At 37.0% G+C, this 21,189-nt stretch overlaps 1 protein-coding gene across 1 annotated transcript in view; it reads right to left on the bottom strand.

Moving 5' to 3' along the window:
• LOC135071305 (uncharacterized) overlaps positions 1–21,189 on the bottom strand; it is a 48,079-nt gene that overhangs the window by 11,848 nt on the left and 15,042 nt on the right. Inside the window, exons 10-17 of the mRNA XM_063965096.1 lie at positions 15,748–15,817; positions 15,462–15,663; positions 14,591–14,742; positions 13,954–14,139; positions 13,318–13,463; positions 6,854–6,949; positions 6,005–6,127; positions 5,364–5,467 (exon numbers count right to left, since the gene is read on the bottom strand). Of these exons, the coding sequence (XP_063821166.1) occupies positions 5,364–5,467; positions 6,005–6,127; positions 6,854–6,949; positions 13,318–13,463; positions 13,954–14,139; positions 14,591–14,742; positions 15,462–15,663; positions 15,748–15,817 (1,079 nt within the window). The remainder of the gene's footprint in view (positions 1–5,363; positions 5,468–6,004; positions 6,128–6,853; positions 6,950–13,317; positions 13,464–13,953; positions 14,140–14,590; positions 14,743–15,461; positions 15,664–15,747; positions 15,818–21,189) is intronic.

Below are 21,189 nucleotides of genomic sequence, written 5' to 3'. Positions count from 1 at the left end.
AATCTATAGCTATTTGTCACCTGGGTGTTTTAGTCTAACATTAATAATAAGTTAAACTTTGGATATTAGTGATAAAAACAGAATGTCACTTTTTCGGGTCAAAAAAAAACACTGTGCGACACCTTAGACGAATTTCCGTCACACGCTAGGGAATCAAAACCTACAAGGTACTTCCTGTGAACTCAGAATCTTGAAATTCGGCACGAAGCAACGTTATATAGTACAGATAAAGGAAAAATTGCGAAAATGATAAATTTGAAGTTATATAAAATTTAAAATATTATTTTTGCTTACATGACATAAAATATTTTTTTAATAATTATAAACTTACTACCTACCCTTTTTCACATGAACGCGTAGAGATATTAAAGTTGAAATTCATATCAAACACTTCTTAAATCTAATTGCCTCTAAACTGTGAGAAATTCTAAATCAACGCAAAAATTCAAAACGCTGAGGTACCTACCTATAATGCAAATATAGGAAAAATAAATAAATAAAAAATAATCATACCGCATATTTTGAAATTCGCCACTACTCGCAACGGAATCAAGTAAGTAATTTGATTTAATACGTCATAAATTGTAAACCGCTACGTTTGTACGGCGGAACCCTCGGTGTGCGAGCCCGACTCGCACTTGGCCGGTTTTTTATAGTTAAAGGACCGACGATCTGGTGAAGTTCGCGGGAGGCGCCTGGATGTGAGCGGCGCAGGACCGGTCTTTGTGGAAATCCTTGGGGGAGGCCTTTGTCCAGCAGTGGACGTCTTTCGGCTGAAACGACGACTTTTGTGCAATCCAATGTTAGTGTTTTGGATAGCTACAGTTTGCTAGTGAGTGCCCGGTTTAACTTATACAGTTTTGTTCTAAAAATATTCAAAATTAACAAAACGAAAATAAGAGATAATAATACATTTTACGACAATAACCAGGTTTAATAAAACGGTGAAGGTTTTACTTGCAAAATTTTAAATTGAACTAACATAATTAAAACGAATCGATGGGACTAAGCGAGGATAAGATAGCGCTAATTCTTACTGCGGTTTGTCACGCTATAAAAATAATTTTATAGACCTAAGTGACAGGATTGAAGCGTGTAAGTTACTTAGGCCCAGTTTTTTGATTCATAGTTAAAATAACAAATTGTTAAATTTTGCTACTAATGGTTAAATATTAACAAAATGTTAACTAATAGTTAAAAAATGTACTAAAAGTCAAGCTAACCATTGTTCGAAAAACATTTTTTTCTGAAATTTAACCACTTGTCACTTGACATCTGTCAAATTTGACTATTGGTTATTTTAACTACGAATCAAAAAACTGGGCCTTATTATCGTCCTGGTATTAACCAGTTGTTAAAATTGTTGTTATTAAAATGTTATAAATAAAGTATTAACTTTATTTATAACATTTTCCTATTGGTCATCTAGTTGAGATTAAGAAAAGTTGCTTGATAGAACGGCAGAAATAAACTTCGTCTACATAACTTTTTTCATACTTTGTGTAGCTCATACAGAAAAGTTGAGTAGGACATAGGTGCATAACCTAAAAGTTGGCATGAAAGGAATTTTATGCTCCGCATATGTATGTTATAGAAGATGCTACGCATTCAGATTATATTTATTACTCTGCGTGTACGACATTATCTCCAGCCAAGGCTCGCTTATACATATTTTATTACTCGTACATACGTATGACCAATACTGCATCTCACTTGCTCCACACAACCTCATACTATGTCCTGTTTCTAAATCACAATGTTTATTCTATTGGTGTAAGGCAGGCTCTCGGAACTTTTTTTTTATCCACAACGAGGAAGCTCTGCACAAACTTTTCACTTTTCACAAACTAGCTTTTCGCGCTTCCAATAGCCCACAACTTAACCCAACAATGTCTGTCAACACAGCTAACTGAATTCCACAGACTAGATAGTGCTATAATGGTGCTATATCTCCAAATAAAAACAAAGTAAGTACATAAATACTATGCTCGGTACATAATTTGAAAATACTGTCAGTGTTGCGTGTTTGCGAAGGCTGTAACTCAACACGATACTTTGCAATTTGACTCGGGGTCTCTGCTATGTGGACTTGCTGATTTTACGATGTATGTGTACGTCGATTTTGGCAATACGCAACTGTATGACGTACAGAAAACTTGGCTGGAACGTAGTAAAATGTGTGTGTTTCATGTGAATTTTATGGGCTCCATTCTGATGTTATGTGTTGTCATTGATTATGTACTACATAGAACCGTCAATGTAAGGTCAAGTGTTATTTGCTTCTCACAAAGTAGGTACAGCTTGAGTTAGTAAAGCAAGTATATATATTTATAGAGTTTTGTACTCAGCAATAAAACAATAGCAATCAAGGCAGCCAACTTAGTAACGTCATATTAGTCCCTGAGCACCAGCCCCGAGCAATGAATGCTAATGCCAAAACAACTAAACGGATTCTTTCTTTTGAATATCAGTCACGCAACCGTGGTACCACTTAAGGTAATTGCTTTGGTTCATTAATATTGCCGATTATTTAATATCACCGTGAACTTTCACCTTCCTTGATGCATGCACAATTTTAATATGACCTTTACAGGCGGGCTTAACTTTTCCAATGCTGAATTAAGCCTATTAATTCCGCTTGCATTTTCTTGCCCTTAATGCAAGGTTATCTTTGAAGGCAGTAAGGACTTTGGTATTTATAGTCCTAGATTGCATTGAAATAATTTTATTTATCTTCAAGTATCTAAGAAGTACCTACTTAGAAACTTCAATGTTACGGTCTTGCAAAATGCTAACATGAAAAAACGTAATCGTGGTACACTTCTATTAGTGTCTTCAAACAATCTAACTTATGGTACGCCTATAAAAGAATATATGTGTATTTTATCTCGACGATTCACAACGCATTCGGCTACACGTTAAACATGTGGGTGCAATTCAGGCGCTTTTCAGTGTATAAAAATACGTAGGGCCAGTGCCGTGCGGCACGCAAGCCAGTCCATTGAGCGCGACGCGCGGCGCACGACAACACAATCAACAAATGCTGGCGCATGCCCGTTTTGGAAAAAGCCGATTACGTTACGTTACCTTTTTACGGGTATAATCAAACTTGGAAATTTTCGAATGCGAATTAGGAACGATTTCACAATCGGACTGCTGCAAGCGGTTATTTTGGGAAATAGCTGAGTATTGCGGTTACTGCTGCTTATCTTAACCGCATAAGCAAGCACGATCAATGCAATAAAGCCGATACCGGCTTGTGTAGATGTGAAGGGTGATAGATTGCAGGCGTTCTTGAGTTCTTGATAAAAAAGGATAGAAATTTTAACCGAGATTAGTCCTTAATTATTTAATACCTAATTAATAGTAGTATTTATGAGCTAATCTAGAGTTTGAGACCTAAACAAGAAATAATAGCAATTGTGCCTCCGTAACGAATCCGACTTGTTCAAATCTCAAATTGAATTATTCTTATCAGTGAAGAAAACTTTTGCTAAGTATAATAAGCACTCGAGTCAAGAGTGATACAATCCAAAAATAGACAAAACTATTTTGTTGAATCAGCTAAAAATAGAACCCAAAGTTAGTAAATGAAATGAAGTAAGCTGTATACGTATGGGGCACGCGATCTGAGTCGCCCTACACAGGGGGCATTAATCCTATAGGTTCAGGCATGGGTGATTTATCTTGCCCTATATCAAGTACGAGTATGGAAGGTAGTACAACAACGGCGCTAAATAGTACTTTCAGTAGTACAACAACGGCGCTACTTTCCGCAGGTCTGTGTATGGTGTATCCATTTATGCCACAGTTACGAACTACTTATGTTTGTGTTGAGTTTTGAGTCGGCTTTACCCCTTTACAAGATCTTGATTATAATGGCTACAAGATACATAGTAGGTAGGTAGAATATCCTTGTAAACGGACGAAACGAAATGTACCTACGGACACGCTCTGAGTATTCTGTGGCATCTTACAAGTAGTGAATCAAAGGATATGTTGCAACAGTATGCAAGTACCCTACATATTATAGACTGACTGAATACTAATAATACTTTTTAGATTGCATTCAGTCAGTAGCTTTATTAGAATGAAAATAACTTTTTACACTGTAAAAGCTCTACGTAACACGCAATTTTTCATCCAACAATTTTTAAATAACGCTCGATCCGCTACCAAAATACCGCAAAATTGTTTTACGATAGCTTTAAATCAATTGCATTTTAATCTGTTTGTGTAACACGAGATTCCCCCGTTGTTAATTTCCATCAGGATAAAATTACAATTTACAACCGAGAGCTCGGCTCGCGTGTCCCAAATATATTTTTACCGCTTTTTATCGGTTTAAATTGTAAAAACGATTTATATTCCGTTTCGAACAATGTAATAATACGGAAATAATCTTTTTTCGTATCGGCATTGCCGTCAGCGAACGAAAACAAACGATTACATCTGAAAATGTTACTTAAATTGATTGATGGGCAGAAAATGTAGAGCCACAGACGACCTTCAACAACGAAAGGGTAGAAACATTCATTTATTACTCCAAATAACTAAGTAGCATTTGCATAAGCTCAGACTTGTCTATTTTTGGGACAGACAAGGTAAAACAAATTAGGATATCTATATTTAAGCCTGTCATAATGTAGGCCTGTCTGCACGCCAATTTTATTGAAGACAGCATTATAGTTTTTATGTTTAAATAAAAATAGGAATACGTACGTCTGTTTCTGAATCAATTTTGATTAATTACGGTTTAAAAAATGATTGGATTCGGAATATAAAAAAGTTTATTGCAAGACTATTTGGAGAGGTGAGATAGTGTAAAGGAAACATCATGTTAAAGATACTATATGAAAATACATAGTTTTAATTTTGATTTTAACATAGTAATAAAGTGATGCAAGATGCGTTATAAAAACATCAATGACAGAATGAAATGCACATGGGAATAGAAATTTATAGGCAGTGGGTATCGTAGAAATGTATTTTTATTATGTCCCATTCAACTGCCAGCTGCAATTTCATATGTAATTGATTTCTGGTGTACCCAAAATCTATAGTAACGCCCGTCACCCCAGCCATTCTGACGGAGGCCTGCGTCAATGTGTTCAATCACGAAACATCCTGTGAATCGATTGCGGCTGACAAAAGGAACACAATACCGAGGAATCCAGCCAAATCGAATTATGGAGAATGCAGCTATTCGATGGAAACTAGAATCCGTGAATGAAAGCTGTATAAATTGTATAATATTGGCTGGCGAATTTTAACCTTTCGTTTTGCGACAATAGTGCAATAACAAACGGAAATAATAGCTCAAAACGAGAAAAGTTTGAAACCAAGGATATAGGACTACATACCTGAAGTCGTAAATGGATCCATAAATTTTTCTCATGCAGCGCAGCAACCTTGACAAGCCATCCTTTCGGCATATCGAACCTCCTTTTGGTATGTGGTTCATGAACTGTGAAAAAAATAATATTATAATTTTGATTTTATTATCTACTATGTTTTATTGCTCTATGGTCTTATTTCAAAACCAATATCAAGCGATTTGGACCATAATTATAATTAAGAGTTATGGAAATCTTTAGGCCATGTCCAGTAGTGGACGGCATGTGGTTGAAAAAAACGAATAGCATCTCACTCATGTATTTCTGTTCGATCGATGCAGTCACACCCTAGCCAGGGGGAACAACAGGACCTCAAAATCCTGTTGTCGTCATCCCTCAGGGAGGCCAACCAGGGGGACAACAGGACTGCACCGTTGCATGGTGCAGCACTTTACTAAGGCAATGCAAATTCTGTGTGCAATGTGCATACAACTTTAAGCCCTACCCAGTCAACTGTCAACTTATGACGTAAAAGTAGGTGATAAGGTGCGGGACTAGTCCCACCTCCCGTTCCCACTGGTACGAGTCCTGAATGTGTCTATACGAGTGTATACGACAAAACAGTTTGACTTAGCTGACACCTAAAATGAAGTATTGAAACACAACACCTGCCAATCGCCAAGAGCCTTGTAGCACGCAGCAGGGAACGCGCCGGTCCGCCACCAAAGGTTCCACCGGTCCTCGCCGGTGCTGTACCCATGGTACATTCTCCAGCCTCGTTCCGCACATACCTATAAGATTAAGAAAATAATACTAAATTAACGGTCGTACCAGATTTTCAACTCAGAAAGGTCGAAGACCTTTAGAGAGAAAACCAACCGAACTTGATCTGGAAATCATTGGAGGAGGCATATGTTCAGCAGTGAACGTCTTGTGGCTAAAATGATGATGACAAAAAGAAGAAAATATAAGATTTGGGAATATTAATCAATCATGTAATAAATCATTGGGAAACATCATGTCAACGAGCACTCGCCTTAAATAAATATTTGAAGTGAGCATCCAAAATTGATTGTCTGTCTGAGTGCTCACCTATGTTTGTCATCAAACACTAGGAAGTCCCGGAGCGTCTGACTAATCAACTGAAGATTTTAATTTTTAATGTTAACCGAAAATTTAATGACCGTATCGATTGGACAAACCGACATTATTTTCCCATAACGAATAACTTTGCCTTATTATTTAAACTTAAAAGTTCAGCCCATAGAAAATTTTATAATCTTGCCAAATAAACCCAACGGATTTTACAATCATTCTTATCATTCTTGTAACCAGTGCAGCGTCTGTTTTGATGGCTGACTTCGATTTTCTGGCTAAACATGTACCTAGATTCCATAATAATTCTAACCAAGATAACAATTTTTATGAGAATTAAAAGTTAATGATAAAAAACAAAATAATCAAATTACGCTACTACTTTAACTGATTACTAATCTTAGAATCTACGTATACATTACCTTGACGAGAAGGCTTGGTCCAGAACCGTTATCGTTGAGACGAAATATGAACGGCTCATCGTTCTCCAAAGACCCGTCCATTCTTCTTCGCTGTTTCTACAAAACATTTCAAATTCAATACGAAAATTGTTGATCGCTACCAAACATTGCTAATGAGCTAACCTGGTCCTAATATCATAAGGCACTCATCTCTGAGCTTTTTAACGTCCACTAAAACGGAGCTTTTCAAGGCAAATTCTACTTTTGACGTGTGTGGAAACATGTGTTGAACACATGCATTAGTTCGAAAACTTCGCGGTAAACTTGAAACGTAATAACAAAAGTGAGTGCGTCTGTCGCCCGCCCGCCCTAAACTGCGCGAGCTTCCGCCGAAAGCTCGGGGTAACTCCGGCAACGGGTGATTTATAGCGGGCCGTTCGTGACGCGCCCGAGCTTTGTAAAAAGCTATGTAACCACGATAATGCATTCTGAGGCTAATGACGAGACCGTATTTTACCGAGTGTATTGTACCGGTCGTAAATTAAAATATTGCAATGAAAATGCAAATTTAGAAACAAAAAATAAGTGGATTTATAAAGAAAGCTTCAAGATATACAGGTTGGATGTAACAAGGCGATCTGTGGATATCAAAATAACGATTTTCAGTCAAACATAATTGAACATAAGATATACTAACTTTCTTTCGTACAATTTTCCCATACGGTAAATTAACAGGTGGAGGTCTTTCAACATTTTGTAGGACTACATGCTTTCCTACCACTTCAGGGTAATCGGTCATAATTATTTTCTTGTAAATACATATACCTAAAAAACCTTTTTGGCGAAAATTAGTGTCACTAGGCAGTGTTTAATTTCAATTTTAATTATCACTAATTAATAAGGTTCTATTTGTCAATATAGGATTATTACAACTTCCAAGAAAATAATCACAATCACTCTCCAAAGACGATGCAAAAGAAAAAGCTGTCTGGCGATTCGTCACAAAAGTAACAGAACTGTAAACTACACAATCAAGGTCGGTCGAAATTTTATAATATTTTAAATTAAAGGCACTAGAAACTTTAAATTGGTGTTGTTCCACGTTTCCTGTAACCCAGTTTCAGGTTGCGTGCAGAGCGTGATAAACTTATCCTATTATCGTAAAAACATCCCTTTGCAACGTCGTCGCCATGTCTCTTAGGGAGTGAATCGAAAAAGGGAGTCTTTTTATTGATCACGAATAAACAGCTTCTCTATTTGTTTAGGCGTTTTGATAAAATCCGCTGAAGAAATATTCGTTTGGTTTTCCCTATACCCACCCTTCTGCAAAACTACTAAGCCGAAAGTTTCTAAGTATCTAAAACGAATCGGAGAAAACCGCTGAAGTAAATGAATGAAGGTTGAAAATAAAAAAAATATTTGTCACATCACTCACAGTAGATTTGGGTCTTTCTCTCATATTAATTTTTTGAGTCAAAATGCTAAGATCGGAGCACGCTTGGTGGTGCACCACCGAACACTGGAATCAAAGACCTCTGCGGCAGTATGGTTTCGATATTATTGCCTGTCTGCGATTAACTAGGTTTTTGAACTTCGCTTGTTTAGTGCCAGCAACTGCGGTGCGCGCGTTGTTAATTTTAAGGAAGACGCGGCGCTTCGACCTGCTACTTGGTAAGTAGCTAAGATTTTTGTAGAAGGTAAGTAATTATGTAAACTTTTTGGATGATGCAAAGGCCAGAGCTGATCTACTTCATTTGTAACTAACTGTGCACGCAACTAAATGCGTGGAGATTCTTTTTCAGGGCCATCATTGATCATCACAGCACTTTCACCGGAAAGTATGAGAGATGAATTGTAAGGTCTGGTCTTTTTTATTCAGAAATATTTTGAAGAATTTTTTTTACGAAACACGTTTTTTCATATTATCATTGTCATCATTAAACCCGAAGACACCCACCCCTCCTTTCTACAATTGTGTAATAAGGGTGAGTTAGCAATTTTAAAAATAGAAAGAATAGCGCTTCGTAATTTTATTAATATCGCAGAGCTATTTTTACAGATTTTAAATAAAAAAACTGTTTTGTGAACTTGTAATATTCAATAACTAAAAAGTTTATTTTTTGCTTAAAACTGGTCTATCTAATCAGATCACTGTTGTTTGTCGAATCGACGAAAATCGACCCTCCCGCGACAAGCACTTTCAAACGTATGCATTCCCACTGCCCACAAAAGTTGGCACCATTTGAAAGCTTAGTTCTAAAGTTCATTTCATTAAAGGAAAGGTTTTTACCCCAAAACTGTCTCTTTAGAGGGATCCAGAGTCACTTCTTCAAAAAATAGGTAGTTACGATTGAGCCAACTTTTATGGTTTTAATACTGTTAAGTTGAGATTAATCGCTATCCATCTGTTAAAGAGGACACGTGAGATCATTCTTTGGTTTTATAACTATAAAAATTGGTCTAATTGATCCCAGAGGTGAGCCCAAAGTTAGGTCTTTTTTCAAGTCACATTTATTGTAATGTTAATCGTTTATTAAGAAATTAAATGTGTTTTTCTTTATGGATATTTATTGGGCTTTCAAATAACACCAATATTGTTGGGGCACCATGATTGTGTCAGTAGAGACGAGTTTTCCTGTAAAACGTAGGTGGGCCGATTTTTGTTATGATTATGTTTTCTCATAGTTAAAAATGCAGGTTGTTAGCTATATTTTTATAAAGGTTGAAGTTGGTGAAAATAAAAAAAATAAATAAATTTTCTAATTTGCCTACTGTCTTGTGTCTCCCATGCAGCAGCATTCTCTTATAAATAATTCATTAGGAATATGAAGATAATTTTACACAATGAGTAACAAGTAAAGTTTCATAAACGTAAAACACGTATCCAATTACTTATGAATTAACCAACACCACCCTCATGTAGCAACCGCCCTCCAAGTTTGTCAACCCTAATATTTTTATCAACCTTAATTTCTTTAGAAGTCAGCATTACTAAAGTAAGAAAGTTACGATGGTTTGATATCTAGATGTTAGGCTCGCCATACACGGGCAGCTTGAGCAGTTAGCCAGTGATCAATATCAACAGCTTGAAGCTGCCATTGATAACTTAACTATAGACCCAATCCCAATACACTGAACTGTCTCACCCGTGACATTGACAGCGGGGCGCCACCGTCAATACAGGATCGCTGCTTCCGATTTTTGCCATGTTGGAAACTATTATAGTTGAACGATGGTGGCGCCCCTCTGTCGAAGAGTTTGGTGGGACAGTTCAGTGTAGGTCATCCATACTGGAGCACTTAGTTTCAACAGCTCAATAAGTCAAGCGCGCGCGACGTGGAATGAAAAGCGGATGTAACTGCGCGAGAGCAGCCAACAGCTCGATCAGTCAATTTATGCCTGACGAGGGGACTGCTTGACCTCCCGAAGCATTCACAAATGCTCGAGCGGTTCCGTGTATGTGTATACGTAGAGTACTGTAGTTGGCTGTGCAGTCGCAGCTAAAGTCGTAGAACTCGATACTAACTGCTTCAAGCTGTTCGGGTATGGCGGGCCTTAACCTCCCAGTAATGATACTAATTTGCTTTGGAGGAAATTGATTGTAATAGCTCTGCATTCAAACTAGTTATTATTGCACAATACACAGCTAGCCTCATTCTCATTAAAAGAAAGCTTTAAAACGAAGGTTTTGCAAAAATAAACCAAACTTTTGATTGACATAGCATGTTTTACTGAAATAGTCTGACGAAAAAACGTTTAACCCTTAAATGCATGATTTTTTATTTAGTTTTGAAAAAAATATTTCAATTAGATTTTTAGTCACAGATAGGGGGAAAAATAATAAAAAAAATCTTAGTACGAAAAAAAAGTATATTTTTGAAAATTAACAGTATGTAGCCAAATGTCTACACCATGCGTTTGTATGCCGTAAAATTGTTCTATGGTTTGTTTATTTGGCTTTTCTTTTCAGCATGTTTGGCTCGCTATCTGAAAAGGAAATTGAGGCAGCTCTTGCTGCTTTAAATGATGGTGCAGTCTCAGAAGATGATGAAAATTTAGATGATGATAACATCGATTATTACCCAAACGTACGGGATTTGTTGCATGATCGGGATGAGGAGTCCATAGATCATAATCTACCCTTGGAACATAACGAAGACCCTGGAACATAACCCTCCCATAGTCTATGAAGAGGAGCATATACCTATTAGATCAGATCTTCGTTATGTTCCAAGGGTAGATTATGATCTATGGACTCCTCATCCAGATCATGCAATAAATCCCGTACGTTTGGGTAAAAATCGATATTATCATCATCTAAATTTTCATCATCTTCTGAGACTGCACCATCATTTAAAGCAGCAAGAGCTGCCTCAATTTCCTTTTCAGATAGCGAGCCAAACATGCTGAAAAGAAAAGCCAAATAAGCAAACCATAGAACAATTTTATGGCATAAACGCATGGTGTAGACATTTGGCTACATACACAAAAATCAAGTCGAAGGCACATTCGGGATAGATTACCAAAAAAATAAGTTATAATAATGAAGTCTTACATTATTTCTAACACGTATGTATTTTTTTCCAATCGTTTTAGCAATTAATTCTCACTGAATCCGAAATTCAAATACCACAAATTTTAACACTACCAATTTTTTCTCTTTCGCAATCGCTACGTCAAATATCGGTTAATTTTTTTTCAAATCTACCTTCATTTGCGTTTTTTTTATTTTTATTATAATGTTTTCTATGATATTAGCGTACGTTCAGAAACGCTTATAAAATGTTTTTTTTTTTTTTTTTTTTTTTTTTTATGTGATAGGAGGCAAACGAGCAAACGGATCACCTGATGGTAAGTGATTACCGTCGCCCATAGACACCCGCAGACCCAGGGGCGTTACAGGTGCGTTGCCGGCCTTTAAGGTAAAGATACGCTCTCCTCTTGAAAGCTTGCAGGTCGTATCCGTCCGGAAACACCGCAGACGACAGTCCATTCCACAGTTTGGTTGTACGGGGCAGAAAGTTTCTAGAGAAACGTACTGTTGTGGACTGCCAACCATCTAAGTGCTGGGGGTGGAAGTGCTGTCGGGTAGATCGGTGGCGAAAAGTGGCGGCAGGAATAAGTCCGGATAATTCTTCGGAGCACTCCCCGTGATACATGCGATAGAATATGCACAGTGAGGATACATCTCTACGCAGCGCCAAGGGGTCAAGCCGATCCGAAATGTCCTGGCAGTCAACGATTCGAGCTGCTCTCCGTTCAATGCGGTCCAGAGGGAGAAGCTGGTACTGGGGTGCACCTGCCCAAAGATGAGAACAGTATTCCATATGAGGCCGAACCTGCGCCTTGTAAAGTTGCAGACGATGGGCTGGAGTGAAATACCGTCTCGATCTATTGAGCACACCAAGCTTCTTCGAGGCTAATTTAGCCTTACCCTCTAAATGACCACGGAACTGGACTTCGCTCGATATGTCGACACCAAGGATTCCGATATTGGCTGAGGCAGTTAGGGGAGTGCTCTCGAAACAGCGGGATACGACAAACGGCAAATTTTTGGCGGTGAACGCGCAAACTTGTGTCTTTGTAGGGTTAAATACAATAAAATGTGTTACTTTTTATAATTAAAAAAGTACTTCGTAGACATATGGCAACACTATGCATTTAAGGGTTAAGCTTGTCTTGTTTTTGCTGAAACCGCTTTAATTACCTAAAAGTCTGGTTACCAGGTGCGCTCATCAAGTGAAGTCAAAGTTAAACAACCAAAAATTATTAAGTGAGCTAATTATACATATACTTACCAATTATTGTCATTATGATAAAAAAAAATGTTATCCTTCCTTTCTTTCTTACTACCTAAATTATTTAATTTTTATTATTCTTTATAGGGGAGGATATCTAATAGGGAAAGAGGAAAATGTTTACAAGCGAAGAAGATAATATGATCCGGTGGATCCGGTGTGCTCTCACCTCATCCAGGCCACACTCGCACAAAGAACGGTCTTTGATGTGCAGTTTATGAAGAAATACCCCTGTACAATCGTGACCAAGACGCAAAGAATATAGACGGAGCCGGCTAATCACAGGTAAATATTTAATTATTATAATATGATTATAATTATAATTGCTAACATTGTCAATTTTTGACAGAAAAAGTTTTTAATTACACTTTTAGAAGAAAAAATAAAAATAGAAACTTTTTACAGTCGTAATGAAAGGAGTTTTACATCAACTGTAGAGAGATTATGAATGTGGATAAAAGTTACGCATACATTTTTAAGTTTTTTAGGAAGAAAAGATTAAAATGGAATATCAAATTGTTTTAAGTATTTTGCGAATTAAACTAATCAGAAGTATTTAAAAGTATAATTACAATGTCGTATAGGTAAGGCCCAAAACTGCATCATCAGACATCATCTATTACATAAAATACTGAGAAAAGAATTCCTATATTATTGAGTTACTAGCTTCCTTTGCTCCAGGCACACCTTAAAGCCATCAACATCTTTCAGCATTAGATCCACCTTGACACGAATATGGGGAATTTTGGTTTCCTCAGGTTCCCCTACGAGCTTGTATCTTCTGAGAACAGCTGATAATACAGTCTTGATCGACATCATCGCGTATTGGTAACCTGTGACGCAAATAAAATAAGTGTTAAAATCGCAAAAAGCACAGATGATTGGTACTACTAACTTATAGCGCTAATATCACCCCACTCTTCCCTAAAGGACAACGGCCACGACAATCCTTCGGGCCAGCAGCGCGGCGTGGGGAGTATAGGTCAAATTCTCCATTTGTCTTTGGTAAATTAGAGAGAGTCTTGCTCCTGCATTGGAGAATAAATGACTTGATGATGATTAGTCCCCTATTGATGATGGCCCCCAACAATATGATATTTGAAAATCTAAGTCGTCAGAGTGCCTAGTGTTTGATATAAACTCACACTCAGCCCACAGACTACTTGATACACTTGATAACATCTGGATGATCCCAAAAAGTATCTATTGGCATGCAATTACTAAATTAATTACTATACTGAATATTACATACCTGAGACCTTGGAAGAGGTATTTGTCCAGCAGTGGACGTTAATTGGCTCAAACGAACGCGAATGAACGTACCTACACAGTTTCTTGGTCCTTGACTAAACGGCATAAAACTGCACGGGTGAGTCAGGTTGAACCTTTCAGGTAGGAACCTATCCGGGTCAAACTCTTCGGCGGTCGGACCCCAGTACTTGGGGTCCCGGTGTGCCCCCCAGATGGAGATTGATATTGTACCCCCAGCGGGAAGGATGTGACCTGAGGCTGTTTAAGCATAAAAAGCTGTATAAATACAAGTATACAACTCAACAAAAAAATGCATTCGCAACACTCTTTTCATACGTGTTAGATATTAAGGATGAGTTGCACTACCTAAATTTGACCGCAACTTTAACGATAACCGGTGTTTCTCGTATGGAGTTAGACAGATTTCTGACGTTTGTTAAATAAGATGTTTGGTGTACCTAGTAAACTCTAGCGCTCAATGCGCGCTGGCCAGTGCCCAGGTTGAAACACAAGGAAGTAAGAAGAAGTGACTGTGTCACATCGTATCCCGAGCAAATACTTAATAGTTTTATTCCAAACTCGTGTTCTGGATGTACCTGTCGCGATCTTTGGTTTTATAACGAATCTTGGAAATGAGTTAGAAACTCTACATATCCAGTATAAGCCCAGTCTAAAACACCCAGAAACTAGATGTAACATAAACACTTACGTAACTTTATGTCCTCTACGACCTGACGTGCGATCAGGGGCACCGGTGGGAACAGTCTCATGGTTTCCCTTACCACTCTATCCATACATTTCAGCCTTGGCAAGTCCTCTTTTACTAAACGACGATCTGAATTGCCAAATATTTCGTGCAGCCTTTAAAAACATGTAAAGTGCAATAATTTATATACGCATAATAAAATGGTCTTAGGCATTATCTAATACCTATTAGCTAAAGGCAAACTAGATTTTTATTTTTATTACTAGATTGCAAAATTTAAAAAGATACGAATTAAACAGGTTAAAATTTCCATGCAAATGTTATTAGGTACCTACCTAATTTCAATTTATGATGAGCAGTGACTACAAAGTACACAAACGAATTTGTATTCTCGTGAAAGAAAATCTCATAGTTAAAGTTCATTAACATTGTATAAAATCTCAAAAATATTTGTTTGCTTTGTAAATCGACACGGCACTACTTATTTAGATATTTAACTAGTTCGATTCCATTGAAAATTCCACCGTTAGCTTTTAAAATCACGAGCTAAAATAACAGCTTACACAAGACGTTTACTTACGTGAAAATTGGTAAATCTATCTTTATCTTTTTTTTTCTGTTTCCTGAGCCGATTTTGACGGATCTTTCATAAGGAATAACTAATGCTTCAACCACACCAACGCGTGCAGATCACCATAGCCGGCGCGATCATATAAGGAAATGACAGGTCACGTGAACTGTCATTGGCCTTTGATCGCGCCGGCGATGGCGATCTGCACGCTTTGGTGTGGTTGAAGCTTAAGGCTTATTCCAGCTGACGAAACCTGTTTATTCCAGCGGAAGAAGCTAGTTTAAATTCAATTAAAGCACATACTCCTGATAAACCTGCTCTTGTATGTGAGGGTACTTCGCTAGCAGCTTCATAGTGAACCCGACAGCCACCGCAGAAGTGTCAGTGCCAGCTACCGCCAACATCAGTATCTCCTCCCTCAGTTCTACGTTCGTGTACCCTTCGTCACCACCAGAAAGTTTTATTAAATGATCGAGGAACGTTTTTGTTTGATAATTACTTAAATCTGAAAAACAAAGTTTTATGAAAATATAAAGTAATACGTGTAATTTAATAAAAACTTTAGAAACTGTTCGATTTTCTCGTTTACCAAATTCACTTTTGGTTTCCGTTTCGTTCTGAGTGCAATTTTTTACTTCTTCCCTTTTCTTCTTTATCACCTGAAAATAATATTGTATCAAAATAAATCTGTTGACTCTTGAACTTGATATACATTAGGTACATAATATTTGTATATTATATGAATAATATGATAAGCCGTTTAGACATAGTCAAATGATGCACTAATACCCACGTATATGGGCTTGTTCCTATCGAGGTATCTCGTTTTTTGCAGGAACAGTTTTTTGCGTGTTTTAATATTAAGGCCTTGTCTAGGAAAGTGAATTCGCCGCGAAAGTATTTGCGTGAACACGAGCGTATGTATGACGCGATTTACTCTTGAATTTTCAACTCGAGCGTGTCTTGTGGATGCAATGTATTGGCTGCTAGTATCTCGCCAACGCGCGTAGGATTCGCTGCGAATTCGCCCTCCTGGACAAGGCCTAAAGTTCACACGAACATCCCGTTTGCGGTGTCCAAAAAAAAATTGAATTCTAATTTCAAACACGCATGTAATGTTCACTTATACATATAGGTGTTCACACGATATCCAGCTTTGCGGATACCTGCATTACTAGATCCCGCAAAACTGGATTGCCATGGGAACGAGCCCAGTGTAATTACCTCGTCAGCAAAATTATGGACACTTTTCAAATAATAATCATGCTTTTTATGTTGAGGGAAAAGTCTGTACATCCAGTTCGGTTGCAGCCAAATGTGGAAGAATCGCTCGCATACTAAATGCAGCATGTTGGTCATCGCAACGAGAAACGGGGTGTCGGGGTTCTCTAGTGAATTTATTTTCACTCCCATTGTGGTCTCTATAATAATACAAATAAAACAGGTTAAGTTATTTTAACCACGTCTCAAAATGCATAATTTTGGACACTACACTGATAAGCCACTGCTTACGCAATTATTGTATTAATAATGTATTCTAGTTCATTTTAATAATCCACGAATCAATCCAGTCCATAAAAAGTAGCAAATTAAATGGTAATGGTTGCTACAACCATGACACCAATTTGAAGCCACGATAGCCGAACGGTGAAGGGGTCGGACTGGCTGATTCGACATCCGAGAAATTCAGGTTCGAATCCCGCCTTGACGCTCGTCTATTGTGGTGTAGACACGAGGGGATAACGGGACTATTAGTAATTTGTACAAAACAAATTAACTAATATTCTTAAACTAAATGTAGGGCCTCCCTAAACAGAGCAAAGCATAGTCTACGATGACTTGGTTGGGGCTTGGTACAAAGTTAAATTGCCATAGCAAATATACCGGTACCTAATTACAAGTTTATGCTTGCGTGTAAAAAATCATGCGTTCCTACAACATAAATCTAGACCAAACTATCTTCTGATATAATTTTGCATTACATGACCTAATAGTCAGGCACACACGCAATCTAAATTTCGTATGTGTGATAAATAATAGAGCATTTATAATGGACTTCGAAAATACATTGAAGAAATACTTATTAATTTCGTTGTTTTATTATATTCTTTTATTTATCATGACCACCTTAAAAATTTAGAGTCCTAAATGAACTCTCGAGTTAAGGGGTCAACTCCAGAGTCTATTAATTAAATCTATCTGTCTCATCAGAGTTGGGATTCATAAGGAAATGCCGATTTTATTTAATCTGTCTAGTCATTCCTTTTCAACCAAGTCAGACTTCTGTAGTGACTCATAAAGACTCGGCTCACACGGTAAGAAGAAAATTTAGGATTCCTCTGAACCCCCAGTACAATGACTTGCTTTCAAAAAAGGACTTTTCATTGTTACTCCATAAAAGTACCTACCGCACACAGAGTCCAGTGTGTATGTGCTAAGAAAAGTCCACATTCTGACCTCACCAATGTTAGCAGAACTGGCCAGGATGTTAGCCAGTTTCTCGCTTTGCTTCGAAAACACTTCCACGAAAGTCTCAACTATTTTAGGGCTGAAGGTCGGCACTAAGATTTTTCGACGCCTTCGCCAAATTGAAACTAAAAAAAAATAAGTTTAACTTTTTCATATTTTTTTTATTCTATGATTTAATTGTGGCCTTATTTTTCGCATGTAGTACCTGGTGCAAAGATCCCACCGTTGCCAATGACGTTTCTTGAAAACTTATGTAAATTACCCTTCTCCAAGCAGTGCTTCATTACGAACTCCAAATCCACCGGATCAACCATAACTGCAAAACATAATAACTACTTCGATTAATCACTACAAGCCATCATTCCATGCCATCATATTAATATAGTCCTAAATATAATTCTAACACTATGCTTTATTGTTTTCAAGAGTTAAGGGTTTTTATATGTATTTCATATTTTCGAAACCCATGTTCGCCAAGACGTGGGCTATGGCTAGTAAATTATTATTTTAATCGCAGCCAAGTGATTCGTAATGATTACTTACTGCCAATGTGTTCATTGTTCTAAACCATGGACCTATAAAAAAAGTCGGACGGATTCTCATCAACAAAATACTGTGACATTAGGATACACCAGCTTGCCTGTACGTACAGGCCGGCACGCACACATTCACACCCTGTTACACCACTTCGAGTGCAAACTTCACACAGTTGACACATTTAAGCAGCGAAAAAACAACACGAATACGACATGTCTTGTGTGATGAAATTGTGTAAAAACCGTTCTGTTCGAACAAACAAAAATTAAGGAATCACATTTCACAGGCAAAATAATAATCCAATCACTTATTTCCCGACATTAAAATATTGAAATTAATTGAAATCAAACGTCATTCACTCGAAAAAATAATACGTCAAAGACCAGTGTTCTCAGTTATTTACGTGGGAAAATTACCCGAAATATGGGAAATTAATAATAATTTTAGGACTTTTTAGTTATTTATTACGCATACTATGGAAATAAAATAATTTATCATAATAATTGTGTTTAATGGGATATATTTTCATAGGCAAATTTGATCCTTCCCAAAAATGTGGAACTGCAAAATTCAAACTTTCTTACATTAATTGCAAGTCAGTGTCAGGTTGTATGTTAAAAAAAATCTATCAGAGATAATAATAATATATTGATGATGCATAAGATTATGATTATAATGTACACAAGATTCGTAATTTGTAAATGCGTGAATCATTTTTGATCAACATTATGTACATACCCTGACACACTGACTTGCAAACAATGTTAGAAAATTTGAACATTGAAAATTTCGCGCCTACCTCAATGCATTCACCTGTCATCCTTTTAAAATGGCACGGAATAATTCTGTCTACATTTCCAAGTAACATCTGCCGATCTATGTTTTTCTTAAAATAAATGGGTAAAATGTTTTGGCTAACATGGCATCCCTAAATTCACTCACACAATAGACAAACGCCAAAATTTTGCGTCACAGTTTTGTTGTAGCGCGAGTTCCGTCCGCCTTTTTTTATAGGTCCATGTTCTAAACATTATTTTATTTTGTAATCAAAGATACTTATACTTATCATACAATTATCATCAATGGAGTTGTTTGGTTGCTATTTCGGTTTTATTTGTTTACATGATTTATCATGCCTTTTAGTTGCCTATTGCTGGACGTAGATTTTTTTCTAGGGAGAAGCCTTTGTCCAGCAGTGGACGTCATTTAGCTGAAACGAACCTCTTGTAGTTCAATTCTACCACGCTTTATGAGCCTTTTTTCCCTAGCAACATAGCCAGATTGTAGCCTGTATCTGTACACACTTCTAAAGAACAAAATAATAACTTTTACCGATAAATAAAATAGGTCCACACCACGCCCTCATCAGTCCACCGTTTCTCATCGCTATGTAACTGTAAGTTATGAGTTGTTGCATAACATCTGTAAATGGTAACAAACCCACTACCTATCAATACATTGCCATTTTGCCAACCATCATACCTATTTCTATAGAATATAGTGGGGACAAGAAGTGTTTTCTTTCGTAAAGATAGAGGAGATTGCTGAGTCCTAGGCATAAAGTTAAAAGAAGACCAATAAAAGAAGTTTACTATCTGAACCCGGACAGCCTAAAGAATAATCAAATTTTGAGATCACTCAAGTTCAAGGGGATAACTAGTCGTAGTGTGCGCAAAGGCTTATGATAGGTACCAGTACGTCACTAAAAACCCATAACACGTGACGTGAATCTTTCTCGTTATTAATTATAATGTCAAATTACTAAGTAGCTTTTTATATCTTACTTTCAGTATTCCCAGCAAGATCAAAAGCAATTCCCACCAAAGGAAGCTCATGATCAGAACCTGGTAGCAGTGAGGCTAGCCGATACATATTCCTTCTTCTGAACCTGTATACAGCCAGAGCCAGCAATGCTGTGACTAACAACAGCCATACAAACATGTTCCTGAATTATTTTTCTGTAAAAAATAGTCACAAAAAATGTTTACTAATAACGTGGATGAAAAACCGTTTCATGAAACTACCACGCTGTATTCACTGATGTCATGATATGTTAATCTTTTTTTTTAATCATTATAAAGTATCTTTCTGTACCACGTGGGATACACAACCCGAAAATCAACTTAAATCATCATCATCATTTCAACCACAGTCCACTGCTGAATGTAGGGCTCGCCCACCGCTGCGTTTTTCGGTACCTGGCCTCCACCCCAAAAGCTTACTGCCCTGCCCCATCGCATCAGTGCCCCCTTTTTTAAATACACTTAAAATATTATAATGATTACATAACTTATTATTATACAATCATTATTTTTTTTGTTCACACTTTATTTCACTTTTACTGTACGTGCTTGGTTAAAATAACTACGCCGTGCCACCATAAACAGATTTTATTTTATTGTTCAATTTAATTTTACGGCAGCTAGAATGTTTGGTATTTTAAAAATAAACCAACTTATATTTTGCATTCTTGAATAAGAACTAAGTCTAAATAGGTACTCGTATTTTATTGGGGTGACTTTTCGAAAATAACATAGACTAGTCTGCACAAACCAGCTCAACTGGTAGTAATTTTTATCCCACCAAAAACATAAATGTAAAAAAGGAGAGCCAAGTTCAATACAAAAATTATGATTGGTTGTGGGTTTCGCCGCAAAAAGAATAGAGATCTAAATGACAGCTAAGTTCTATGCAAAATCAAAATTTTAATGTGTATTTATAGGAACAAAGTAACATCTTGAACAAGTATTAAACTCTATTTCTTTGATTTATTGGATACCTATAACAATTACTGTTATTTAAAAATGTGAGATCTTAAAGTAAATTAGATTTGACAGGTGACGCTGACTGTACCTACTAAGGTTCATAATTTCATATACCGTGTAATGGCTATGCTCATGTGACATTGGCAAACATGGAAACACAATAGCCATGATAGCCATAGAGTAGAAGAAGAAGTACCTACATTACCTTGATGTGTGACGTCCATAGTCACCTTCTAACTCGTCGCCTGAATTTTCATCGA

This window comes from Ostrinia nubilalis, chromosome 4, assembly GCF_963855985.1.
Source record: "Ostrinia nubilalis chromosome 4, ilOstNubi1.1, whole genome shotgun sequence".
NCBI lineage: Eukaryota > Metazoa > Arthropoda > Insecta > Lepidoptera > Crambidae > Ostrinia > Ostrinia nubilalis.
The sequence above is the reverse complement of the archived record's forward strand: the minus strand, read 5'-3'. Positions and strand labels throughout refer to the sequence as shown.